This window comes from Bombus huntii, chromosome 15 (genome assembly GCF_024542735.1).
Source record: "Bombus huntii isolate Logan2020A chromosome 15, iyBomHunt1.1, whole genome shotgun sequence".
Taxonomy (NCBI): domain Eukaryota; kingdom Metazoa; phylum Arthropoda; class Insecta; order Hymenoptera; family Apidae; genus Bombus; species Bombus huntii.
Window position 1 is genome coordinate 2,996,367 of NC_066252.1, and position 24,708 is coordinate 3,021,074.

The following is a 24,708-nucleotide window of genomic DNA, read 5'->3' on the forward strand; positions in this document are numbered from 1 at the left end:
ATATTTAAAGTTTGTTCCATGTACTTCCAATTGCTTATTTTAAGTTTCAAAGGGCAAAGTTGATTGGGATTGCCATTGGTATTAGCATTTCATCTTTAGCGTAAATTAATGAATGCAGTTTTTATGCATTCAGCATTACAATGTCATTGGCCTTTTATTTAATTGATTATATTATAAATATTTTCATTTTTATCATTAAAGATATCAGAATGTGCAAAAAGTTGTACCTATAATAATTAATAGTTGTAATCACTTGAATATTTGTTACATTCAAATGTAATAGACACTGATGATTATTATACAGCATTTAGATGCTTTGTATAGCATTCGACAAAACCAGTTTCATCATCGAGTCATATCTGTCACTTAAAATAATCAAATAAAGATTGCAACTGCACTAGTACACTTGTGACATTATACAATAAAAGAAACTAGTCCAAAGAGGTCACAAATACATCAGTGTTATCAATATTACGCTACTAAGCTAATTCAAAGTATTTGTTTCATTGCATTTGCCTGCGAGCAGTTACTTTTAATAGAGATTAGTGCTTATTTCCAAGGCTTCTGCATAGATGAGGCAAATTAGAGAGTTTTAAAAAGAAATCTTTACCTCCTAGAACAGCTTGATAAGAATAATCCTCGTAAGATTATTATATGACTTTAATATGTCATTCAGCATTTGATGACTTCCAAAAATTTGTTCATTTCAAGCCTCGATAATTTCGTCGGAAATGGATGAAAAATGTATCGAGCATTGAGCGTATCCATTTAAAAGGCGCTTCCGAATTCAATGCAGTGTACTTTCTAGGTAAATATCGTATGTTGGCTAAGAAAGTGAAAGTTTAAGATGCGATCAGCAACTTTCGTTATTTTTACGTAAATCGTTTCGTCACGTGCTTACACGTTCCTTTTTTTTCTTCCTTTTTTCTTTTTGTAAACGAAAAAGTTGGAGCAACACAATGAATAAATAAAAAACATTTTGAATGATATACATTCGAAGACGTTTAAAATAATTCGAGCTTTTTTTTGTAGGCAGTAAATTCGACAAAATGAATTTTTTAGGTAGTATATATAGAATCGATCGTTGTGCATGGTTAAAATTTTAATTGTATTACGGAAAACAAGAATGCATTTGACATCGTTGCTTTGAAATATTGACCTTGATATGCATTAGTTTTCAACATTTTAACAAATATGCACAGGTAATGAATACCGTGTACAATAAAACAAATAGAAAGGAAGAAAGATATTTAAAGAAAAAAAAGAAAGCAAAAAAATTCGATGTCTATATGTGTGTGTGCGTGTGTTAAGATAAAATAGCAACTGATAATTATTTTTTTCCAAGTTGCTATATTTTCTTTTTTACATCATCACTCAAAATATACGATCGCATATTTGGTCAATGTTTAAAGTGACCCGTCTGCGTGGACTTAGATAAGAACGAGACCGGAAAGAAGTTTTTTAACAAAACATTTGTCCAGCGCAGACATTGTAAACTTTTCAATAAAATAACATCGAATAAGAAGTTTTTGCAAATAATATTTTTGTCTTTCGTCTTTTATCATTAAAGTATCTTTATGCGCTGATGTGGATGTTTAACATGTTTTGTGTCACGTGTAAATGATTAAAATATTTAAACGAAATGAATCTAAAGAAGAAGATCATTCTTAGGATTTATTTGCAGATCGTTAAAACTTTAGAAAAAAATATTAAATTTGATATGGTATAAAATTTATTAATGTCGCATAATGTCTATACATTGTTAATGGAAAATAAAATGTTTGAACATATCTTCAGTGGGAATTTCTATTTGACAAATGAAAATAATTATTAGAAACAGGTACTCTTTGAGAAATTCTATGATACGAAACATGTTAATATTCTGACAAAATTTAATTTATAAATTTAATTTGCAATTAAATTTATGTTTAAAATATCTATTAATTACGAAAAGATAAGAGAGACCTTCGAACAAATTTTCATAAACAATTTTGGAAAACAATATTCGAAGTTCGAGCGTGGTAATTACGCGTGATAAACACGAGTGGAATTAAGGAGATGTGTTTATCGTATAAAAGGTGCACAATGATTTCAGGCTGTTGTCTGGGTGAGCAATGAATGTATTCCGAATTTTGACACCGTGTGTATTGCAACGTAGACGACCAAAGGAGGTTGATAATTCCGATAAAAGGGATTGCTGGTTCGTGAAAAGACGGCGTGGAGATGCTTCCTACATGATACATAGAATGGGTGCTTCTGCATCGTCAAGCATTACCAGTGTAGGTGGAGATTCGGTCCAAGCAGCTAGACTTTCATCCTCTGGTAATCCACCTGATCAACATGGCATTGCTATCAGGTATTTAAACATTTAACATTGGATCTCGTTATTTGAATCGCTCCGTTTCTCTTCATCGGCTAGATCTGTATCCTATAGAGATCTTATTTTAACGATATTCGCACAACTGCGGGTATCTTTAGATGCGCTTTAATGAGCTCTGATCTTTGATCTTAAAAATCGTATGTCCAATTTGCAGGGAAAAGAAGAAGAAAATGACGGGGTTCGCGACTTTACGGAAGAAGTTCATTCGAAGACGTCGGTCTTCAAAGGCCTGCGACCATGGTAGGATAATCCGAGATTTAGTCTCAACATGGAGCCATTTAGAGGCAACGGCGCTTTTGGAGGAGTACGAGGCGTTGGCTGCATTAAAGGATCTCCATGTTCAAGCCGAATTAGCTAGACCACCGGCTGCCACATACAAACAGGATTTGTCGATGTTGTACGACTATAAACATTGTTCTGATGTGGATCTCGTCTACCGAGGAGCATGCTTCCCTGTTCACAGAGCCCTGTTGTCAGCCCGTTGTCCCTACTTTAGGGATTTGCTGGCTGGATGCCCGGGTATATAATTTTTCTTGTCTTTGGAGTAATTTAACACGTTCACTGCTTGTTAGCCTTCTATTACTTACTATCTGTATCTTAGCAAGTCATTTTTATATAAATCCTATCTTTATAACGATTTATAATCTTTATAATCTAAGATTTTATATATGAATATAACATGTGAAAAATATGATATAGTATTATGAAATAATCATGTAAAACTCGATGAACTTGTAAGGAGTGCGAACTATAGTGCAGATAAAAGTGAAAGTGCTGATGGGCCAGAAGGGATAGGAAATCCTCATGGGTCATCGGGCTCAGCAACAAGTCCATGCCCCTTTCGGGAAAGGGGGTATCTGGAAAGGCGAACGTGACTATATTTGGTCATAGACTGTAAAAACGCGTGTGTGGTGGGAGTATGAAAACCGTTAAAAGGGACGCTTTGTTGTCTAAATAATTATAGTTTTCTGTTTTGTTCAATCTTGGTTTGAGCCCCCAGAAATTATAGTGATTTTATCTTTTATATATATATATATATATATATATATATATATATATATATATATATATATATATATATATATTTATTAATCTTAGTCCGTGCCTTTCAGCTTTGGACTTGCTGTGCTCCCTCCCTGTCGTTCCTCCCCCTCTTCTACTGCTCTTCTCTTCACTATTATTGCTTTCAGTTCTGCCAGTCCTTCTCCAGTCTCCTTCAGCACTTCCCCCATGTTCCTTGCTCCTCCTGTAATCTCGCATTCCTCTACTATGTGCCTCAGGTCCTCCTCTCCTTTTTTGCATAATCTGCATCCTCTTTCTCCCTCCTCTTTCCAGTGTTCTCTTGCCCTGGTTTCGTTACCACATCTAAATCTTGCTACCATACTTCTGTCCTCCCATTTCATCTTTCCTTCTAGGTACTTTGGTAGTCTTTCTTTTGCTATGTTTCTGTAGTATCTGTTGTATTTAGATTTCCTTATTCTTTTCTCCCTCTCCTCTGTTTCTCTTTTCCTTCTTTCTTCTATGATCTGGTTCGCTGTCATCCTTTCTTGTCTATCTTCTGCCTCTCCTTGAGTCCTTCCCTCCCTCGCCTCCTCTAGCCTCATCTTTCTTTTCCTTGCTCTTTTACCTTCCTGGCCCTTTCCCCAATTCCTTTCTCTCTCCTTTATACATTCTTTCACTAATTCCTTCTTCGATTCCAAGGCTTTCTTCTCATACCTTACTGCTCTTTTCAGTGCCTTTTCTCTAATTTCCTGATTTGATCTTATATATATATATTTACAAATGATAAAACAGATAATTATAATTATTTAACTAAAACTTTCTTAATAAATTAATGTATTACAACTAGAGTAACTAAATCAATACAACTAATCAATTCGTAACCACTAATGACAACTCACAACTCATGTCAATCAATGATAATAACAACTTTTTCCACTAAAGCGTCCCTTTTTAACGGTTTCCGTACTCCCACCACACGCACGTTTTTACAGTTGTCCATGAGCAAATATGGTCACGTTCGCCTTCCCAGGTACTCCTTTTTCTGAAAGGGCCGCGGACATGTCGTTGGGCTCGATGACTTATGGGGATTTCCCATCCCTTCTGGCTCGTCAGAACTTTCGCTTTTGCACTGTAGTTCGTACTCCTTACAAGTTCATCGATTTTTACGCGGTTATTTCACGATACTACATTGATAAGATCATTTTTCTTGATCTTTTTATTTTTATGTCGTTTAGCAACTAAAAGAATTTATTTGAGTATAAAATAGCAGAAGAGAAGGACAACTTGATAGATTTTGAAAACAGATGGTTCATCCATGATAATTTTTAAAAGACGACTAATATTAGTTTAATCATGTTACTTTAGCTTGGTTATCATTCTGCATATATATACATATACAAAGTAATTATAATTTTTTAAATGCTCAAGAAGATAACAAAAATGCATTTAATCCTAAAATCAAATGGAAAAGTAGTTTTAATGTGGAATTAGTTATCAACATATTGTATTTTAAAATCGCTCTTTTATAAAAGACGGGAAATGTGCCTTATTATGTTTTTCATTTGTAACTTTCGTATATGATTTATATGAATTATTATGCAAGATTATTTCCGAACTCTGTATGTTTTAATTTATACTCTATATCAGTACTGCAGTGGACGCGTTAATCGCTTGATGATTGAATTAAACAAATTAATTTTAATTTTGTTAAATCGTAGGATACGGTGCTAGAATATGTTTGGAGCTGAGAACACCGAATCTCGAAGTACAAATGTTTTCAGCATTATTGCGATATCTCTACACTGGTGATATTTGTCCACACGATGCAGCTCTGGAGGCGAATCTCTTGCGACGACTGAGCGAAGAATTCGGCACACCGAATCCGCTGGAACACGATCTCAGATACCTGTTGGACACCGGTGATTACGCGGACGCTGCGTTAGTGTTCACATCGGACAGTGATTACCAGAGACCAGATAGTGGAAGTTCAGAATATGGATTCCGGCCAAAGTTAGAACTGCCATGTCATAAAGCGATACTTTCTGCGAGATCCCCGTTCTTCAGAAACTTAATACAAAGACGGACTAGATCTGGGGAAGATCACACAGAAAGAGCGCTTCATATACCCACTAGAATAGTTTTGGATGAGAGTGTAATACCCAAACGATACGCCAGAGTATTGTTACATGCAGTGTATTTAGATACAGTTGATTTATCGTTAATTATGAGAGGTAATGGTTGCGGGAACAGCGCTGGTAGTCTTGGAGAGGTAATTATATTATTTCCATAAATATACCTTAACTAATTTTTTGAGCCAAGATCAAATGTAGCTTACGTCTATATGAATATTTATTGCTGTTTTTTAAGTACTTTATTTATTATTTAAATAAGAAAGTTCTATTAGTAATTTCAAGAAAGGTAATTTATCGTTTGATTGTAAATTATCCTTGTCCATATGTTTGTTCTCAGGTTCAGGCTCTTACTCATACTGGACGTGTTCGACCAAGTCCCTTAGAAGAAGCGATGGAATTGTACCAAATCGGCAGATTTTTGGAACTAGATATATTGTCACAGGGTTGTGAAGATCTTATTTTAGAATACCTTACATTGGAATCGCTCCCAACTGTTTTGAAGTGAGTTTCCCATAATTTGAAACATTATTAAATGAAATGCACCTTTCAAGAATTCATTGTTCTTATCGATTTTCAATTATATTTTTACAGGTGGGGTAGTCAACCTCACGGATCGGCATGGGTACATAGACAAGCCTTGCATTATTTAAGAGAGGAATTCCAGCCAGTCGCTTCTTCTTCTATTCTCCATCAATTAGACCACGTACATTTGGCGAACGTTTTGCAAAGTCATTTCTTGCAAGCGAGCGAACTTGAAATACTGCAGGCGGTACTCAAGTGGGGGGAACAAGAATTGGTGCGTCGTATGGAAGATCGGGAACCAAATTTGCTCAGTCATACGGTGCACTCTGTGACAAGAAAGGGGTTGAAGAAAAGGGATTTAAGCGATATAGAGTTGCGAGAGATACTTAGCGAGCTTCTACCACTTGTCAGAATGGATCATATATTACCCCCAAATAGTGAAGCGCTGGCTCAAGTACGAAACATTAAACTCGCTCAAATATAGATACCCATCTTCATATGATGCTCAATGAAATTTTTATGTGTTTAGGCTATTAGAAGAGGATTAGTTTCAACTCCACCGAGTCATATGATAGGAGATGAGAGGGAGAATTTACGAATGAATGCATGGATAAGGGGAGGGAAGAAAAATGGATTTTTTGTAAGGCCACGCCTGTTCATGCCTTATTACGAGGAAATAAAGGTAAACGTAATTTTTATTTAAAAAAGAAATGAGTTTTTTAATAAGAAATTATAAGAAAATTAATCTCATTGCTAAAACAAATGTATCGAATAAAAACAAACTTATTTATATTCTGCAAGATTAGTTATGATGAAAATTATTTTATATCGATGACAACGTTGTTTACTAATATTATCATTTAAATCCATTAAGATACTTTGAGAGTGGAGCTTATTAATTATCATATAGAGCATTGTAAACAAAATTGTTGATTTGAAAATTTCTACATTATAACATGAATCAATATACAGAAATATCTTTTAAAATTAAACTGAAATGATTTATTCAAATCATTTATCATCAGTTCTTCTGTTACAGATTATTATATATCTTTCAATAATTATCAAGATACAATATAATTAGTTTGTGCTGATATATTCTAATCTAAGGTAAACAAATCTTTTTACAGTCTTTAGTTGAGGAACAAATGGTCCAAGAAGCAGATTTAGTGAGATTGCGAAGGCCACGGTATGTGGCCGATATTCCCGATGCCTTGTACATGGTTGATGAGAAACCAAGACCAATGGGTACAGCCGGAGTGGATGTTCTCGCCGCGGCGTTTCCAGGTATTTTGATCGCTATTTTCTTATCAAACTGTTTGACAGTTCTATTGTGTTTTGACAAGATATGGAGAAATTCACTCTTCCAAAACGAGAATGGGTATTTGTTATGTGTTCTATTTAAGTTCCAGATTCCGCGACCTTGGCAGCTATGCTGAAGCGAGAGCAGAAATTGAGGCAGTCTCCCAGTTGTCAGAGGGCTATCAGTTTGCCGCTCTCATCGCGACACGAAATTAATAGGCAAGTGCGATTACGTGTTGTGAGGGAGTTCAACCTACCTGACACGGTGGCGGATCTGTTAGAAGTGAGTACTTTTCTCCTCCTGTTTCGTAGAATAATTCTAGAGTCACCTGTACAAACAATTTTGGGATATTTTGAAAAACATAAAAGTCTGCACATCTTACGTAAACGAAATAATCTGCATAAACATTGTCTTGTTAACATACTCCTCGGAATTCAAAACAGAAAATTTTTATTTTTTAAGTTATAAATGAATGTATTTTCAGTTACTGCTTGCTGTTTTTATTATTTTTGCGCTGTCAACGAATATGTCCTGAATTATTGCTTGCTGTTTATATTTCATTTTTTTATTTTATTAACAAACATGATTTACATAAATGTCACTTGCAATCAACGAGAAATGATGGTATTCACTGTAATTGGCTATTTATTGTTTCAACATAGTTAACTCGATTAATCGAGAGAATGAAAATTAGTTTCGATTGATGTGTTTCAATGTCATGTTACATAAAACATGTGTCATTATATCGGGTTCCGCAGGGGCATATCGATGCAAAACGAAATAAGATTTTGCTCGATTCGCCTTTAGAAACCTTTAGAAACTTCTCAGAATTACGATACAATAATAATTACAATATAAATTAGAAAATTAGAAGAAACGAACGATAATGAACTTCAGAATATTGTTATATTATTCATGGGGCCTCATAGATTGGATAAATTTTATTCGTATTATTTTCATGTAATAAAATAGAATTTTTATTTTGAGAAACAAGTATATCTACGTGCAAAATAACATGATGCAGGTATCTACAATAATATTACAGAATCAGTTTTATAAAGTAAACACTTACTTCGAATTTGACTTTTAAACAACTAGTTAATTTTTAAGGCTTAATAATATTAGAGCCCTTATGAACATATTTGGTGTCTTCTAATACTAAACTCTTAAATTGTAAAAGTCTCTAACATCTTTAAAATTCTATATACACTTTTATATATTATAAACAATTTATCATATACATCTTAATAGTACATCATATATCAACATTCCCCTCTCTCCTAACCCCATCATATATCAACATATCAGCCATCCCCTTTTGTCGAATAGAGTCACAATGTGCAATAATTTTCGTTTATATATTACATTATCAGATATATCTATGAAAACATTGCTACCCTCCACGTTCTCTGACTCTGAGGTACTTTTCTTAGGTGCCTGAATCACTTGAGCCATCATGATACATTGATTGAATTTTACAGGCCCACAACGATTCAGAATTTCGTCGAACTTCTGCTTGGAAAATTTCTCCGTGTCTACTTTTAGCGTCTTTAACATTTTAATGAAACAAGAATAATACAAGTCAAACATATGGTCCAGTTTGTTATCCAGAATCTCTTCGTTCGCGCTCGACACGAGAAAGAAGATCAGATCTTTCACACCGTAATCATATGCGGATAATTGAAAATCTACGATCTTCATATCGACTAATTCTCCTTTTTCATCGTGTCGGAACATCATATTGTTCACCCAAAAGTCACTGTGAACAAATGTTGCCCAAGGTTCTTCCGGTTTCTTAAGATTTTTGTTTGCCTCAAGACCGTACTCTATGGTCTTATTAACTCGATCTAAATACGGTCTAATTTCCTCCATGCTCTCTAAATCCGATTTACTTTTCCCAAACATGTCCTTAACACACTTTTCTGTGATTTCATTTGAAACGTCTAAAAATACTTCTGCTGCTATTCTTTCATATAACTGAGGTTTTTTCATCTTTAAAGCAATAGCGAGAGCGTGTAACTTGGCTAGAGATTCGATTGCAAATTCTGTGTGCTTCTTATCCAATCCAAAGATTCGATCGCCCGTATCGTAGCCACTGAGTTTCAGGTTCTCCAAAATGATAGCAGCTTGTTCGTCAAATTGTTCTGGATTTTTCAAACCTAGTCTTCCCCCAAAGAACTTTGGTACCAGATCTCTTGCGTCCTTCTCGTTGACATCACTTTCTATTTGAAGGTTTGTGAATTCCTTCACCATCACGCTGTAGAATTGTAGCTCTTTCCTGAATGTCACTGGACTGTTGAACAAGCCCAATAGATAGGCGGAAGTGGGTGGAAGTTTCGCGACCAGATGAAGAGTTTCCGTTTTGTTGCTTGACCGCGTTAAGGTGACAATGATGGCCAGCATAACGCTTCCAAAGTTCTCGCCTGGCGCGGTTAGAGGCTTCCATTCAATATGCTTTATTTGAAGATCATTACCAAGACTTTGTCTTAAAAGCACGTCCAACTTTTGAACTGACAATGGCTCGACTGACGGGTACATTATTTATCTGAAAGAATATTTGATGGTTCTCATTGTTGTCTTGTAGATATTGAAACCTGCTTTTGCTTGAGTTTAAAGAAAACTATTATTGGGTTGGGATAATAACTTCACTCGTCTTTCACTACTGTTTGCATTTCGAAAAATATTATGAATTTTTTTTATGAAAAACATAAATTTATAGCGAAATGAGATAAATAAGTTATGTTGATTTTAAGAAGTATTAAGAGATGTTGTTCTTTCAACAAATCCTAATATATTTTATTGCATATAAAAATTAACTTATTAATCGGGACATAATGATTTCTTTACTTATGAATGACCTATATTTTAACATGTCGTTGAATGTCTAATAAAATAAATAATGTTATATTTGTGTTTAGAAGAACGAATGATTTGTCATTAATTTTGAAATTCGCGATTATAGAATTTTCCGACTAAAGGACTTTGTTAATTGATTAAATAATATTCTAATTAGAAAAGTTAATGGTAGATTTTGCTTTTAGCTGCATTATCTATTTTTTTGTTTTCTACAATTAGCCAATTACATTATCATTTTGTATTTATTTAATTAATATTATTTGTGTGAAAAATGTTTTAATCTTTACGTAACTAGATGGTTAAAGTGAAGTACTTCGATATTAGATATATCAGAGATTATTTTTCCGGTTACAAATTCCTATCTCTGTTATCTTACGATCAAACACGTTACAGAATAATTTGATATTATTTTGTAATAAACAAATTTTCATAATACATATATGATTGTTCGACAATACGTCCGATGTTAAGATTGTTTGGCGTGAAAATCGGTAAATATGATTTATCGTGTTCTTCTAACATAATTGCAATATTTTCCCTCTATTTTTTGCTTATTTTCCTTAGATGTTTTTCTATTGTATTCAAATTTCATAAGATGTTATCTTTGAAGTTCTCTACAAGCCTTGACTTATCTTGTCATATCAGAAGCACGTTATTCACAAAACCATTGTCGTAGAACGATTAATAAATAATTCCACATCACGTTAGTTATCTATTTTGCAGCCACTTGCAACAGTTGTAATAACATCTTGCTCTCAGAAATTGTGTAATATTTAACGCCTCCACTATGACGAGAATAATGGTTCTTCTACGACACTCACTTGTTTCTTCTGGCTTCCGTTTTCATTCAAGTACTTACATAGATGAAAAAACACGTACGTACGTATTTATATAATTTCCCGTTTATTGGAGGATCCAATATCCTAAGTACGGTTTAGACCAAAGCTAATTGCGAATGTGAATGTTTCGTATTAGAGATACGAATGAAAAACAAAGTCAGTTAAGTAGAAGTGATAACACGCTTATCAGTAATATTCATTTTTCTTTTTGTCATGTTTACCATGTAACTTATGACCAAGTGGTGTTGACACAGGCATGTATACGTATTTTATATCCTGTCGTCGTATAGTATTGTAATTTTTCATTCCTGATCGAGCTTTAAATCAGTTGATTTTTGCTAAATAGAGAACTAACATTCGAGTGGAAAACGGCCAAGGAAGAGAAAACATATAATTAAAGCTAATTAAACGATTCGATTCCAAGTATCGATGAACTATCTGTTCATTGTCTCGACGCATATATGAAATGTAAATTAGTTTTATAGTTCGAGTTACGCTATGCGATCGAGACAGATAAACGCGCGCGTATATGCGTAATTCTGCGTGCTGGTAATTTTGAAAAAAATTGCATCATCGAATTACCATGCATACATAGCGTGTTCCATAGCATATTGCATCGTCTATACGCCTAACGATATAAGTAAAGACGCGTCAAGCCGCTTAAGGATACATAAACAATGCATAGTAATTCATTATTTTGCCTAGTTATTGTAAAGTATTTACACGCTCTCTTGTACGCACCTCAATTCTTTTTGCTTTTTGATATTTATCTAGACTTATATAGATAATTTCTGCTTGCTTTAAGTCTTCATAAAGACTTCTTAAAGAACTTTTTATATAAATAAGTAAATATATCTGGAAAAATCTGGTGAAAAGAATGAAAAATGTCATTAATAGTGATCGAGCAATATATTAAGTATTTCTATATTTTTCGTCTATTTTTTAAATAAAGGGATATATATTTATTTACAAAACGTTTTTGTCACACATGTATATATAATAATTTGTTATGCTCATATATTGAAAACGATTCGTCAGCTCACATTTATTTTTACCTATATGTTTGCGAAATTACAGTTCAACCGTGAATTCTTAAAATCGCCTGTAATTTCCTATTGTTGTATATTTTCACAGTTAAAGTAAGGTCAAGCCGGCTAATTATCAGTGACTGTAGGACGACATTTGATATAAAGCTTATAGATTAAATATATTAGATTATATTAAATAAAATTCTTATGATTTTTTTATTATTATTAAATTATTAATAATATTAAACATTATAGCTTATATAAGATACATTAGAAAAAACTTTGCTTAATTTTCACTTTGTAACTTTCCTGAGTTAGTCAGCGAAATTACAGATCACGAATATGTTATTCATTACGTATTGTTAAGTGTTTGTAAGATACTGGATTTCGTTAATACGTTTAGCTGTTTTTAAACGCAAATGTATTTGAAATGCATTTGCGTTTTAGTCTTACCTGAGCTAGATATTTAAAAGAAACTTATTAAATTTGTGGGTGTACGCTCAAATTCGAAAGGTCTCATTAGCAAAGTGATATTTGAAAATCCAAAAAATCAATATTTCATAGGAGTGAGGCGGGGGGAGGGACAGGGAGGAAAAGAGAGAATTACGTATTTTATGAAATAGATTGTGTAAATAATTTAGATATATTTCTGTTTAAAAGGATATAAACTAGTTTTTGGAATTTTGTTAAAAATAGGAAAACAATTATAAAGATACATTGAAAATGCAATATTTTTAAATAATGTATTGTGTTCGATAGGTTTGAATGACACAAAAGTGGTATACAATTCGACGATAATCTTCACAATTATCTATTCAGTTACCTATCGTAAGTTATCGTGAGTTATAAGGTGAAAGAAGTTATCGACTTTATAGATGGGAAATGTAGCTTCACGATGTAAATTATATATTTTCAAATGCGTCGCATTTTCATCGAACTGAACGTGATAAGTATCGATGCTCTTAGCCATTTTTTAATGCGATTCCCTAAGCTATGTTAAGGACAACGAAAATTGATTTCCAAATTCGTTACACCATAATACTCGATGGAACGAAGGAACTTAATCACGCTTCGAAGTTATTACCAAGTTCAATATTTGCGTATAATTCAGAGTAAGCAAACAAATCTGATGTTATCGTGAATATGTTAAGCTGTTAATTAAACAGATCGCTGAAGCAGTTGCAGGTATGTTTGGAAATAGTTCAGGGTCTACTGTTTGAAGCGTTACATATTTTAAAATATTGTGTAAACCATTTGATGATTTAATACTCACATTTATGACTACGTTTATTTTACTAATCCGCCACTTTGTGCATTTTAATCTCTAAACACGCCTCCGTTTTATAATCTATCTTTTACCGATTGCTTTACAGTATTATGTTTGTAATATGTTAGACAGATATATACACATATACACACACTATATTCAAGTTCTAATTTTGCTCTTTTCTTTATGCATATTATAATTAGATTATAACCAGGATTTGGTTACGTACGGCAAAGAAAAATTATAATTCATGCAAATTTGTACTTTAATCTGGAATTCAGAAATAAAATTTACTTTATTTTGTTACCTAACAAAATTTTGTTAACGAATTATCTAAAGTTGGTATATAAGGGTCTATCAACGAAGCAAGTGAAATAAAATTGATAAAATGCGTGTATATAGATGTGTGATCTCTAAATTGGAGTTATAAAGGGTTAGTCCGTGAAATTAAAATACCGTAGAACTTCTCAATCAATTATTATTCATTCTATTTAGAATTAATATTCTATCTACGCAATTGATTCACTTTTTACCCGCCCCCCATCATATTTGACTCACGTAACTTCCTTATTGGATTCAATTCCAACGATAACTTCCTCATAGTGCAACATTATCAGTAAACAGCAAATATGTATGGAAATGCATATTTTTCTAGAAAATTTGTAATTCAAGCGAAACCTCAATAGAGCTTTGTTTCACCTTTAGAAAGTTTTTAATCGCCTGTTATTTATTTTACATATTTAAATTGTTTTTTAAAGCAAATATACAAACAAATACGTATATATATATATTGTATTTTATTGCATTGTATTGCATATTTCATATTCATCCGCCATATTCATCTTGGAAAGTTTAGTAACTATTGGTTACTGAATTTATTGAAAGAAGCAGTTCATTAGCAAGTAATTGCCACTTACAAGCTATTTATTGATTCTTCACAATTACTGAATGACGTCTAAGAAAGATCTAACGAGTACAAGTGGATATGTTAGCAAAAAATTTATGCTGAAGTGAAATGCAGTTTTGTAGATTAGTAATTAGTTGAGAAACTAAAATTGTTGAGAACGTTACTGGAGTAAGTTTACATATAATATATTTCATATAATACATATAATATATCTCCGTCTGACTGATGTCGAATTAGAAGCTAATTTTAACTGATAAAAATTTGGAATTAATTATGATTAGTTCTTCCTTGCAATAAAAGTATATCGTATTAAGAGAGTCCTGGACTTTCTTGCAATAACGTACTAACTAATAATATTCGTGAATCGACAAGTAACACATTGATAGTTATAGACTTTGGTTTTATAATAGGATAATCGGATAATTTGTGGTTTATACATAAGATTTCCTTGTTAAATTTCATTTTTTGTTTTATTACGAGACCTGTTCCGATTATGTAAGAAAATCTACTGCTACCGATAATTTGTACATGTATGACTAATAATCGAGACATGTACAAGAGGCGAAGTCTATCAGTTTGGATTCTAAGAAGTTTATGAATTCGTACGCACGTTATATTTCATACTCAATTTATCAATTCATTTAGCAAGAATCAGTATTCAGTTTCTTCACCGTTTATCCTTCCATTCCAAAACCATATAGAAAACACCGGAAGATGTGTATGTGTATGCGTAGGTGTATATACCCTTCATTAACATATTGCTTGCCGTAACAAAAGATCGGCTTCCGTGTTCCTACGCGAAAATTAACTTTATAGTGCAATAAAGGAACATCAACGCCTCTTTTACGTTGATCTCTTCGTTTTTCCACGAATTTGCGGGGAACGAACTTCCGTTACATGCGAGACGTTGAGCGCATCGCAATTTTCGTCCACGAAAATTGCATGCGATAAACGTCGACCGGTGTTTTTCGAATACAAAACGCTCGTGACAAATTATTTGCTACAGCAACGCGATATTTATCTCGAATGACTTCCGCGATGCTTCTCGAGTAATGTTTTTGTACGCGAATAGAAGCGAACAGCGGTGGCGGGTCCGAATAAATTGCTAAAATTCTCTGCTGTCCGTCTAGTCGAGTTATTCGTTACGCGGCTTGTCTTTGCTGTATTGTTAAAAAAAAATTTTTTTATTTTCATTTCATCGTTGCATAACGCGATGATGCGCCATCGAGCGGAGCGTATAATTAACAGCTCTTGTGTTAAGAGGTCGGTTATTATCGGCAGTGTCGAGACGCCTTTTCCATTTTTCCAAGAGTTTTTACGCAAGTTTTCGGTTTCTTCCAGTAGTGAATTACTGATGTTTAACTTTTTAACGCACACATTCTTTCTCGGTTTATTAATGGAAATGATTAAACTTTTTAGAATTGACTATTCCGAACAGATTAGGATGGAGTAATTATTCTCTTATTATTTTGAAACTACCTGAGAAAAATCTCTCATCACATATATAAGATTCTTATCTTTTACCAGGTACGATGTATGTAGATCTTTTATTGTATAAAATAAGTATCTTGTATGTGTAAAGATCGATGGTTAAAATAATTAGAAAAATTAAGGACACTCTATGCCACTGTATATTAGGAATATGTGCATCAAGCGATTAATCCTTTGATAGTAAAATAACGAAGAATTTGAAGTGTATCATTTTGAAAATAATTATTTCTTTATCAACATTTCTTGCGTTTCTATCGTCAAATACAACATATATATAGATTTCTCTGAATGTTCAATTGTTAAGAAACTAATTAATCGATTACAGTTTTATACACGTATAACGCTTCAAAATGCAAAGTTCGGTTCAATATGTTGTTATATTCGATTAATATTGGTAACATTAGTGATTATTTTCTTTCAGTAGTATATCTAGATATTAGAGATATGATATTGCTATTTTTCAGACTTAAATCTAGATATTAGTCTTACTCAATCCAAACAGAGATGTCGATATATACTAGTTTCTCGACTACTGTTACAATATTATTATTGGAAGCAGTGCTGATACAGATATTATCATTGCAATAACGATAGCACTGACAACACGTACGTTATACAGGGTGGTTGGTAACTGGTGGTACAAGCGGAAAGAGGATGATTTTACGCGAAAAAAGAAGTCGAAAATGTAGAGTAAATATTTCTTTTTTAATTTTTTTTTTTTAATTTTTCCATCGTGACAACGGTCTACAGTGAGATCCGTTATAACGTATCGCACGCGTACCGAGCGAAAATTCAAAGTCGATTTTCTCGAAAACAAAGCCTCAAACGAAAAATTTTTATTCTATATTTTCGACTTCTTTTTCGCGTGGAACACCCCCTTTCCGCTTGTACCACCAGTTACCAACCACCCCGTATACAACTATACAATGGTATACTATATAATTTTCAGAAGAATCTTGTGACTTCTTATTTATTTAGACGATACATATCGACCGTGATTCTTTTGCAAAAATGATAATTTAACAGCTGAATAGATGTACACGATAACGCAAAGTTATTACAGTTAAGTTGTTCTTTAGGACCTTTCCTAAAAAAAAAATTATTTATGACGCTTGGAACTTCCAAACTGTGTAGTGTTAGAAGGAGTTACAAAGCTTTCAGTTGTATTGCCGTTTTACGTTATATCGAGTCTGTATATCGGAAATAGATTGAAAAGTATTGAAATATGTAAAGTAGGAAGAGCAAATCCTAGTAGAAAGCAAAAGTGACTGTTGCAACTGTAAGCGCAGTTAGAAGGAAATTGCGAGATAATTCGTTCGATATTGTATTACAGTCGATCTTACGTAAGCTCCCAGTATTTGAGTAGAGAGCAAAACGGTGATAGACATTAAATTTCTAGGAAGCAAAGATCGTTTTCTCTATTCCTATTTTCGTAGTTTCGTGTAGAAATTGCAAACAAAAATTTCTGTTCATGATTATGAAAGTATAATCTAAGTAAAAAAAGAATAGAAATTGGATTTAACATTATCCCAATTAACGTCTAACCGTTGCATTGTTAAGTACAATTTACTTCATAACTATTCTATTTAATAGTGATCATTGAATTTTCCGCGATTCTAATCACGCGAAACTCATGCAACGCATGTGTAGTAAAGGTTTTTATTAGGTAAATTCAAAATGATGAGATGATTATGATAAATAAGAAGAAGATTGTAGAAAATTATGAGGATGAGTGTGATGGTGAGAAAAGGTACATTTTCATGTATTGCCTTCGAGAAGACTCGATTATCACGGTGACGCTACTTTTTTCATGTTTTGTTTTCAATTAGTTTCCGGAGAATTAGAAACAACACGTGTGTTAAATACAGTGACAAACAATCTTCATTTTTTCTGAACGATATAACCTTATCATTTTTACAAACATTCCAGAATATTACATACAAATTCCCACTTTTATGAACAAGGAAATCTTCTTTACTTCTTACATTTTTTAATAATTACTCGATTCTGGATATTTTCTCTATTTTTTTTTTCAAAATTATGTATGTTCTGTAATTTTTAAGATTAACTTCTGCACGTTAGATTTTGTCATAAATCCATATGCATGCACAGTCTAACTAGGACAATGTAAATGTTCATTTCAATGAATGAAAAAAATACGTGGACAATGATAACACTAATTTCTTTCCTTACACGTGAGTATATCCATGAAACTTTACTATATTGTTAATCGTATACTTTAGTCGCTATAAAGAGTTTATTTCAATGAAATAATTAGTTTCGTAGTAAGTTAGTTAAAAATGACTGGTTTCAATATTGTCAAGATAACGCAATCACTTAAAGTAGAGAAACAGCCAATAGCCACGAGAAGCCGTCTCATTCAATCAATCTTCATCTCGATCGCGACAAGACTCGAGAAAACGTGATAATGTAAACTGAACGTGATGAGCCTTAATTAATCGATATCATCTTGACTTGTATGTTTTTTGAAACGCGATTTTTCCAAACGTTCAAACGCGTTCGATTTCATCGGTCCTTTCCAAGAAAAATTCTTTGTACACGATCGCTGATACAATTTTTAACCTTGACTTTTAATGGATTATTGTTTCGTTTGAAAAAGATATCAAAGTAGCAAGCAGTAATTCTTGTTGTCATCGAGTTGATCAGATATCTACTTCCTATTGTGTTAATTACATTTCCCTCATAAATATTTACGATATACCTTGTATTTCAACGTTCCTTTACTACAGACAAACAGAGTTAAACTGTTAGGAAGGGAAATATACTGTGTTGATTGCACCTGATGAGATTATCAAAAAAGAAATATTAGATCTTAATCGATGTTCTATTAGGTTCTCTGTTAAAATCGTTTGCGTTTCTTTAACGTCGTATTACGTTTGCTCATATCTTTAAATTTTACTTAAAAAAGTGGAAAATATTGAAAGCTTTGAATGGTGTTAATTTGATAGGCAGGAACTGAAAAAATGAATTATGTGCTCGCTAAATTAAAGCAGATACAATAAATATTAGATTGTGTAACAAGTCCTCGCATCTTTTTTAAAAGAGCGTGTATGATCGTCGTATACAGCATACACTGCGTCAAATTTTCGAAGAAAAGATCCTTCAGTCTTAATAGATATTTTAATCAAAAAAATCGAGGAAGAAAGGTCTATAGGTTTAAGGTAAATATACCTACATATACGTGTTAAATGTATTTTTCAATCAATTATTTGGAATACCATGGAATTTTTATTTGTTTGGTAAATATAAATGTTTAAATGTAGCCATTAAATTAAATTACTATTGGATTAGATTAAAACAAACTAACAAAGTTCTCTAAGAGCTATTAGAATTATCAATTGAAACGTAGCTAATGACTGAAACTGTTCTATCTATGTCTGAATCTTCCGGTTGGATTTGCTCGATTCACGCTTTTTCCATAAATCTCTCCTCAATTGATTTCTTTCTTTTCAATAAAATTCATTATTAATAATTGCATTTCTATTTAAAAAAAAAATTTTCTATTTTAGAAACGCGCAAAGCATAAAATATTCAGAGTATGCAATGATGCACGGTTAATTGCGTATGATTATAAAGCTTAATAACAGATGTCAGAATAAATGTATCAATTTTCTATAAATTTACATAAACATTTACATAAACATTCGATTCTCCATAAAAGTCTCGCATTTGCATAAATATCCCTTGTCAACCACTATAGTGGAGACAATGTTTCTTTTGAAGTCGTTTAAAATGATTTTTAATAAGAAGAAGCTTTTCCATTCGGACAATTGAGAAAATTCAAGTGGCTCTTTATTTTGCAAAAAAAAAAAAAAATACCTTTAAGCTCTAGCCGCACATTCAAAATCGGTTTCGATCGTTCACTCGGTTGTTTCCAATAACTGGCACTCTCTGTTTGACTTCACGCGAATCGGACGAATAAAATGCAACCACGTCAAATGCTTAAAAAACACTGTTAAACAGTCCGTCGTTTGGACGAGACTAACGTCGCTAGAAGCGGACACTATTTATAGTCTGCGCAACGCATCAAGAAATCTAACGTAATGCGATAACTGTCGCACACTCGTCGGAAGTTCTAATGACACAATTCATCTATATCAATTGAATTTGTAAAAAGGGAAACAAACAAAACGTAAGAAGCTAACGATAGGGAAAAAGAGGTTGCAATTATTTGTTTATGAATCACCTTTCTTAAGGACGTAACTGTTGCTATCTAAATTGGTGACTCGTTTTAGAATACTTTCGTAGTTGAATATATTAGATATAGAACGATATTAAAGATAATATCGTTTTATGGATAAATTGTATTCAGAGTATACAGAACGATAAAATGATCTTTTTCTACTTAATAACGATAAAATAATCTTTTTTGGCGGTGTAGTTTTTGATGAACTGGCGAATTCCATAATTGAGAATAATACACACTTTTGTGGTTTTTATAATATTTCTTCCTATAATCATACTTGAAAAAGGGCAAAGGGTTAAACGCGTGATTCTGCGATGATCTCTGCGTGTTACTTGTTCGATAAACTGGTGGTTCGTTTTGAAGATGTTTTCATGTAATTTCTAACGAAGGCATTAAGATTTCATTACACATTGACTCTCAGGAATAATTGCATATTCGTGTGTTCTTCTTATATCAATTCATATTTGGAAAAAGTGTTATAAAAGTGATTGGAAATATTATGACGAGGATGGTTAAAGGTATCTTTTATCCCATCTAGATAATTTCTTAATACGTAAAATGCTTTAAAAGAAATTATAGCAGCTCGATTCGAAGAATTTTTGTATTTTAGCTTCTAATGAAACTAGTGTAGACCAATTTCTTATTAAGAAAGATACATAGAATTTATACGAACATCGCTTTTATCAAATACTGTATGAAACTTCAAAGTAACCAGTTGTTACTTGCGTTAAATTAGTCAAAGTTCTATTTGAAAAAATAACATTTCATATATATCAACTTAATATAAAATAAGCGAGAACAAAATGTCTTTGGTAGCTCCGACGAAATTGCAATAGGAGAAAAGCGTTCCGTTCCTTACACCTCGTTGAATGAACGTAAAAAGTGACTCACTGACTTCCTTTCTGCAGCAGTTCTCTAATTATAAAGATATTTGACCGAGAGAAAGTGTCGGCCAGTAAAATTACAATACTTTTTTACTATCCGATCTATTTACTATCCGATCGATTCATTTTCTGTTCTCTCTATTATTACTTTTATTCATCATTTGCAATTTGTTGACAATTTACTTTTCCCTTTTGATTTATTTTTCTATCTATCTGTTTATTATTTTGTTTTATTTATTTATTTCTCACTTTCGTTACATCGGTCGGATGATAATTAATCTTAATAATATCTAATTTAAACTTGGAAACCTGGTGACAATTGATCATGTTACTCTGTTTATACGAGACAGTTTTACCGATTACCTTGACATTTGGGGTAGTTTCATAGTTTTTAAGGAGCTCTTAACGAAGAAGAGAAACATTATATTATTTACTTGTCTCTTAACATTTGACGACTTTTTACGACTTTCAGACCATATCTAAACGAGACGAAAACATTATACGGTTTAATTAGATTCGTTCTTGAGTTTTCTTAACTCTTCGGGTCAACTCATTGTCTTCAAGGATACTTTAACGAAGAGAAGATTGTGCACCATCTATATTGGTCCTTTACAATTTAAACAAATTTTTGGAGGAAATATCCGCTAATCAAATTTTCTATTAGGAATAAATTTCACCGAAGTGTTATAATAAAGTATGCACAGTTTATTATTTATGTATCATTTTGAAAAAATAAAAATAAAAAAATGAAGAAGTAAATGTTATACTATACGCTGTGAATCATTGAATTATTCATTTGAATAATTGCTCACTTTGAAATTTAGTAGAAAAATTGTAGTAAAGTAAAGATAATCTGTTATTTAAATATGTACATATGTGTATGTGAAATGAGGTGGTAGTGTTATTCGTTGCAATATCATTATTTAATGATGTTATTAGTTAATACGAATTATTGTTAGAAAATGTAGAAAAGCTTTCCAAAGGAAGAATCAAGACATTATTATCAATGTAAGACTTTTACTAAATTAAATAAATACTATCGCAAGACTTGTAATAATAAAATCTATGAATAATTTGCCAGATATACTGAGTATGCTAACATAAAGTGATAGTACTATATATTTACTATAGTAATATTAATAATATCGAATACTATTATTTATATAAATTCAAATTGTATTTTTCATTTAAAAACAGTTCATCTGTATACATAGTATATCCGTATACCTATATGTATATTGTATACTTATATAAAATCACAATTGTGTGTGACTATAATGAATTCTAGTGAAACGAGGCCTAGAACGCTCGCAATTCAATAATAAATAAAGAACAAAGAATATGATGAATATTTATGTTCATAAAATAAAATAAAATAAAATTGTTCGCATTTGAAGAATAAAAGTAATTTTCAAAGACATTCAAATAATAATATCTTAATAACATTTAGTATTTTAACAAAAAATCAATCTTGAGAAGTTGCAAATATTAAGCAGGAAACATTATGCACATTTAAAATATGCTTGATCAGCGTGCATCGCATGTAAATTTATTAAAGCAACGAGGTCTCGCAAGTTCCGACAAGGTGACATCGTTTTATCGCACACGAAAAAGCAGCAATGTTCCTGATATAACTCCAGTAGTTTTCCAATCGATCACTTACATAGGCAAGTCAGCAAGTCTTCTTGTCAGTCAGTTTTGCAATTACGCAATCGCGGTCAGACAACTGACTGCACGAGCGATCGGTGATCGCGTTGCATCGATCGTTTGATGTATCAAGCGGAACTTTGGAAGCTTTAGAGTTTAGAATTTTGGCATGACAATCTTCGGTGTTCTAGAAATCTTGGAAATTTGAAGCTTTGAAGAAATATTAAACATTGAAATCGTGACATTCAAACTTGGAAGTTTTTGTGAGATGATTCAGTTTAATAAATCTTAAAATTTGACAATTACACGTATAATTATTTATTATATTATCATCTTGTTTCTATATAGGTATTTTATACTCACGGAAAAATGTGACGAGTGTACGTTACGATATAATGTTGTTGGACGATGATGAATTTAGAATTCTCGTCGAATCTCGATTCTGCACATCAACTAAAATACAAAAAAATAAATAAGACTTGCGAGTTGCGTAGGAAGACAATCTTATCATCAAAATCTTAGGAACCCTAACAATCTTTAGAACCTTGTGTCAAATGTTTGAAAAAATTTCTAAGATCTTAAACGAAATTTTCGAAATCCAAATAATCTTTAATCGTCTATAGTATTAACAACTTATTGCTGTGTCATTGTATCTTGTTAGGCGTATATGCGTTCCATAACATTGTGATTAAACGATCTTTTTATTGCAATTATAATAATTAGTCATCAGACTTCAACCGTGATAAATTATAACTGCCTTTTTTTGTAATTAATCGAAATCCTAATCGCAAAAAGCTAGAAACTTGCATAAAATCTTAGAAATCAAAACAACGATTGTCAGCAATCTTGCACTAAATCTTCGAAACCCAAACAATTCTTAAAGTCTAAGCCCAAATCGTGCAAGTCCAAACAATTGTTAACAAATCTTAGACATTCAACTAAACTCACCAAACATTCTACAGATATCACCAAACTCTAGCAAAAAAGAAAACAAAGAAATATTTTTGGCAGGTAGATTATGCTCAAAGCTGGGATACGTAACAGCTCGAAGCTCGACCCAGTTTCTAAATTCTTCGTTGACGTAGCTAAACCGAACTACACTGAGTGAAACGGCCTGAATCTTTCCTTATCAAAACGTTATCACTGACAGAGAAGGGTTTGCCCTTTATTTGCGAACAAGTGAAATACCTGTTGCAGCGTCGAAAGAGTTGACAGGTAATTGCAGAAACGGCTGAATGCGGCCGGCTGGTACAGCGATGTCGTGACAACTGAGCCAAGCTTCGTTACCGTTTGACTTTGACCCCTATTCTCCTTCTTTTCGACGTTCATTGATGGTATCCCCATCCTCTAACTTCGATAAGGATTAAATTCGAATGATACGCGTTAGAGGAAGCGCGGATTACACTCTGAGCGAGGAGCACGGGGGGATGATCGTTGACACGCTCGCCGTTATGATATACTGACTCACGTTATTAAATCGTTTCGAGTGATTAAAGTGAGATAAATTTCATTTCAAATTAAATTTTGCCAAAACATTTATTTAATTCCTCGTTACGATCAGCAACAAAGACACTTTTTCAATTTATTCTACCGATTCAAAATGATGCTTGAAGCGTGTCATAATAAGTAAAAAATTTGTTCATAAGTGGTTGACAAGAGAAGATATTATCGATGATCGAACTCCTGATGATTTGCTGTAATTTAAAATTCTTAATGAAATAAAAAGGGAAAACTTACTAAGTGATCTAATAACTTTGTACTCGTCGTTTGACGTCAGACTTTAGAGAAGCTTTTAAGTCACGGGATTTTGGGCAAACCCGCGCGCCTAAATACCTTGGATTTCGGTAGTTAATGAATGTCACTAGGTGTAAGCTTTCCTACGTTCAAGGTTCTAGTTAGGAAGTTTGTTAAGCCTCGCTGCTACGGTTTACAAATTAAACACACTTTTGGTCCTCAGGCAACTTTCCACTTGTTCTCTTGTTAGAGGGACACGTTCTCGATGGTTCGCTACTAGTTTCAATTCTACCGCATAGCTATAATTTAAAACTATATATAACTATAATAACGACACAGTAGTAAAGATATGCGACTACAATTGTGTGGTATGACGTGCATTGCGTTCAACTCATTGAAATTTCCGGCCTCAACGTTCGATCTGTCAAACACGAAACATGACCGTACGCAATGTGCTAACAATGAACTAACTCGTAACAAGGTGCTAAATAGCTCTCGATTAGGTGTCA

At 32.7% G+C, this 24,708-nt stretch overlaps 3 protein-coding genes across 12 annotated transcripts in view; 1 reads left to right on the forward strand and 2 right to left on the reverse strand.

Annotated features, from left to right (window-relative positions):
* Positions 1-24,625, reverse strand: part of LOC126873717 (GTP-binding protein 2) — a 31,337-nt gene extending 6,712 nt beyond the window's left edge. The window contains exons 1-2 of one of the 3 annotated variants that reach the window (XM_050634889.1): positions 23,654-24,625; positions 22,829-22,918 (exon numbers count right to left, since the gene is read on the reverse strand). The gene's annotated coding sequence lies outside the window, so the exon portion shown is untranslated. Of the gene's footprint in view, positions 1-22,828; positions 22,919-23,413; positions 23,606-23,653 lie in introns of those variants that run through there. The other 2 variants (XM_050634886.1, XM_050634888.1) reach the window with 2 other exon arrangements.
* The window catches only part of LOC126873703 (BTB/POZ domain-containing protein 7), a 30,645-nt gene that overhangs the window by 1,915 nt on the left and 4,022 nt on the right, over positions 1-24,708 (forward strand). For 2 of the 8 annotated variants that reach the window (XM_050634844.1, XM_050634850.1), the window contains exons 2-10: positions 712-808; positions 2,096-2,356; positions 2,535-2,899; positions 5,101-5,651; positions 5,852-6,015; positions 6,106-6,490; positions 6,566-6,718; positions 7,167-7,323; positions 7,443-7,621. In XM_050634844.1, the coding sequence (XP_050490801.1) occupies positions 2,115-2,356; positions 2,535-2,899; positions 5,101-5,651; positions 5,852-6,015; positions 6,106-6,490; positions 6,566-6,718; positions 7,167-7,323; positions 7,443-7,621 (2,196 nt within the window). In that variant the 5' untranslated portion in view covers positions 712-808; positions 2,096-2,114. Of the gene's footprint in view, positions 1-711; positions 809-2,078; positions 2,357-2,534; positions 2,900-5,100; positions 5,652-5,851; positions 6,016-6,105; positions 6,491-6,565; positions 6,719-7,166; positions 7,324-7,442; positions 7,622-10,918; positions 19,621-24,708 lie in introns of those variants that run through there. The other 6 variants (XR_007692510.1, XM_050634849.1, XM_050634846.1 and 3 more) reach the window with 6 other exon arrangements.
* On the reverse strand, positions 7,772-19,744 carry LOC126873737 (uncharacterized). Its single transcript, XM_050634933.1, has 2 exons — positions 19,568-19,744; positions 7,772-9,884 (listed from the first exon to the last, which is right to left on the reverse strand). The coding sequence occupies exon 2, from the start codon at positions 9,875-9,877 to the stop codon at positions 8,636-8,638; it is 1,242 nt and encodes a 413-aa protein (XP_050490890.1). The 5' UTR covers positions 9,878-9,884; positions 19,568-19,744; the 3' UTR covers positions 7,772-8,635.

What these genes read in the sequence shown, in the direction of transcription:
- LOC126873737 (XM_050634933.1), bottom strand. Translation starts at nt 9,877, where the DNA reads ATGTACCCGTCAGTCGAGCCATTGTCAGTTCAAAAGTTGGACGTGCTT.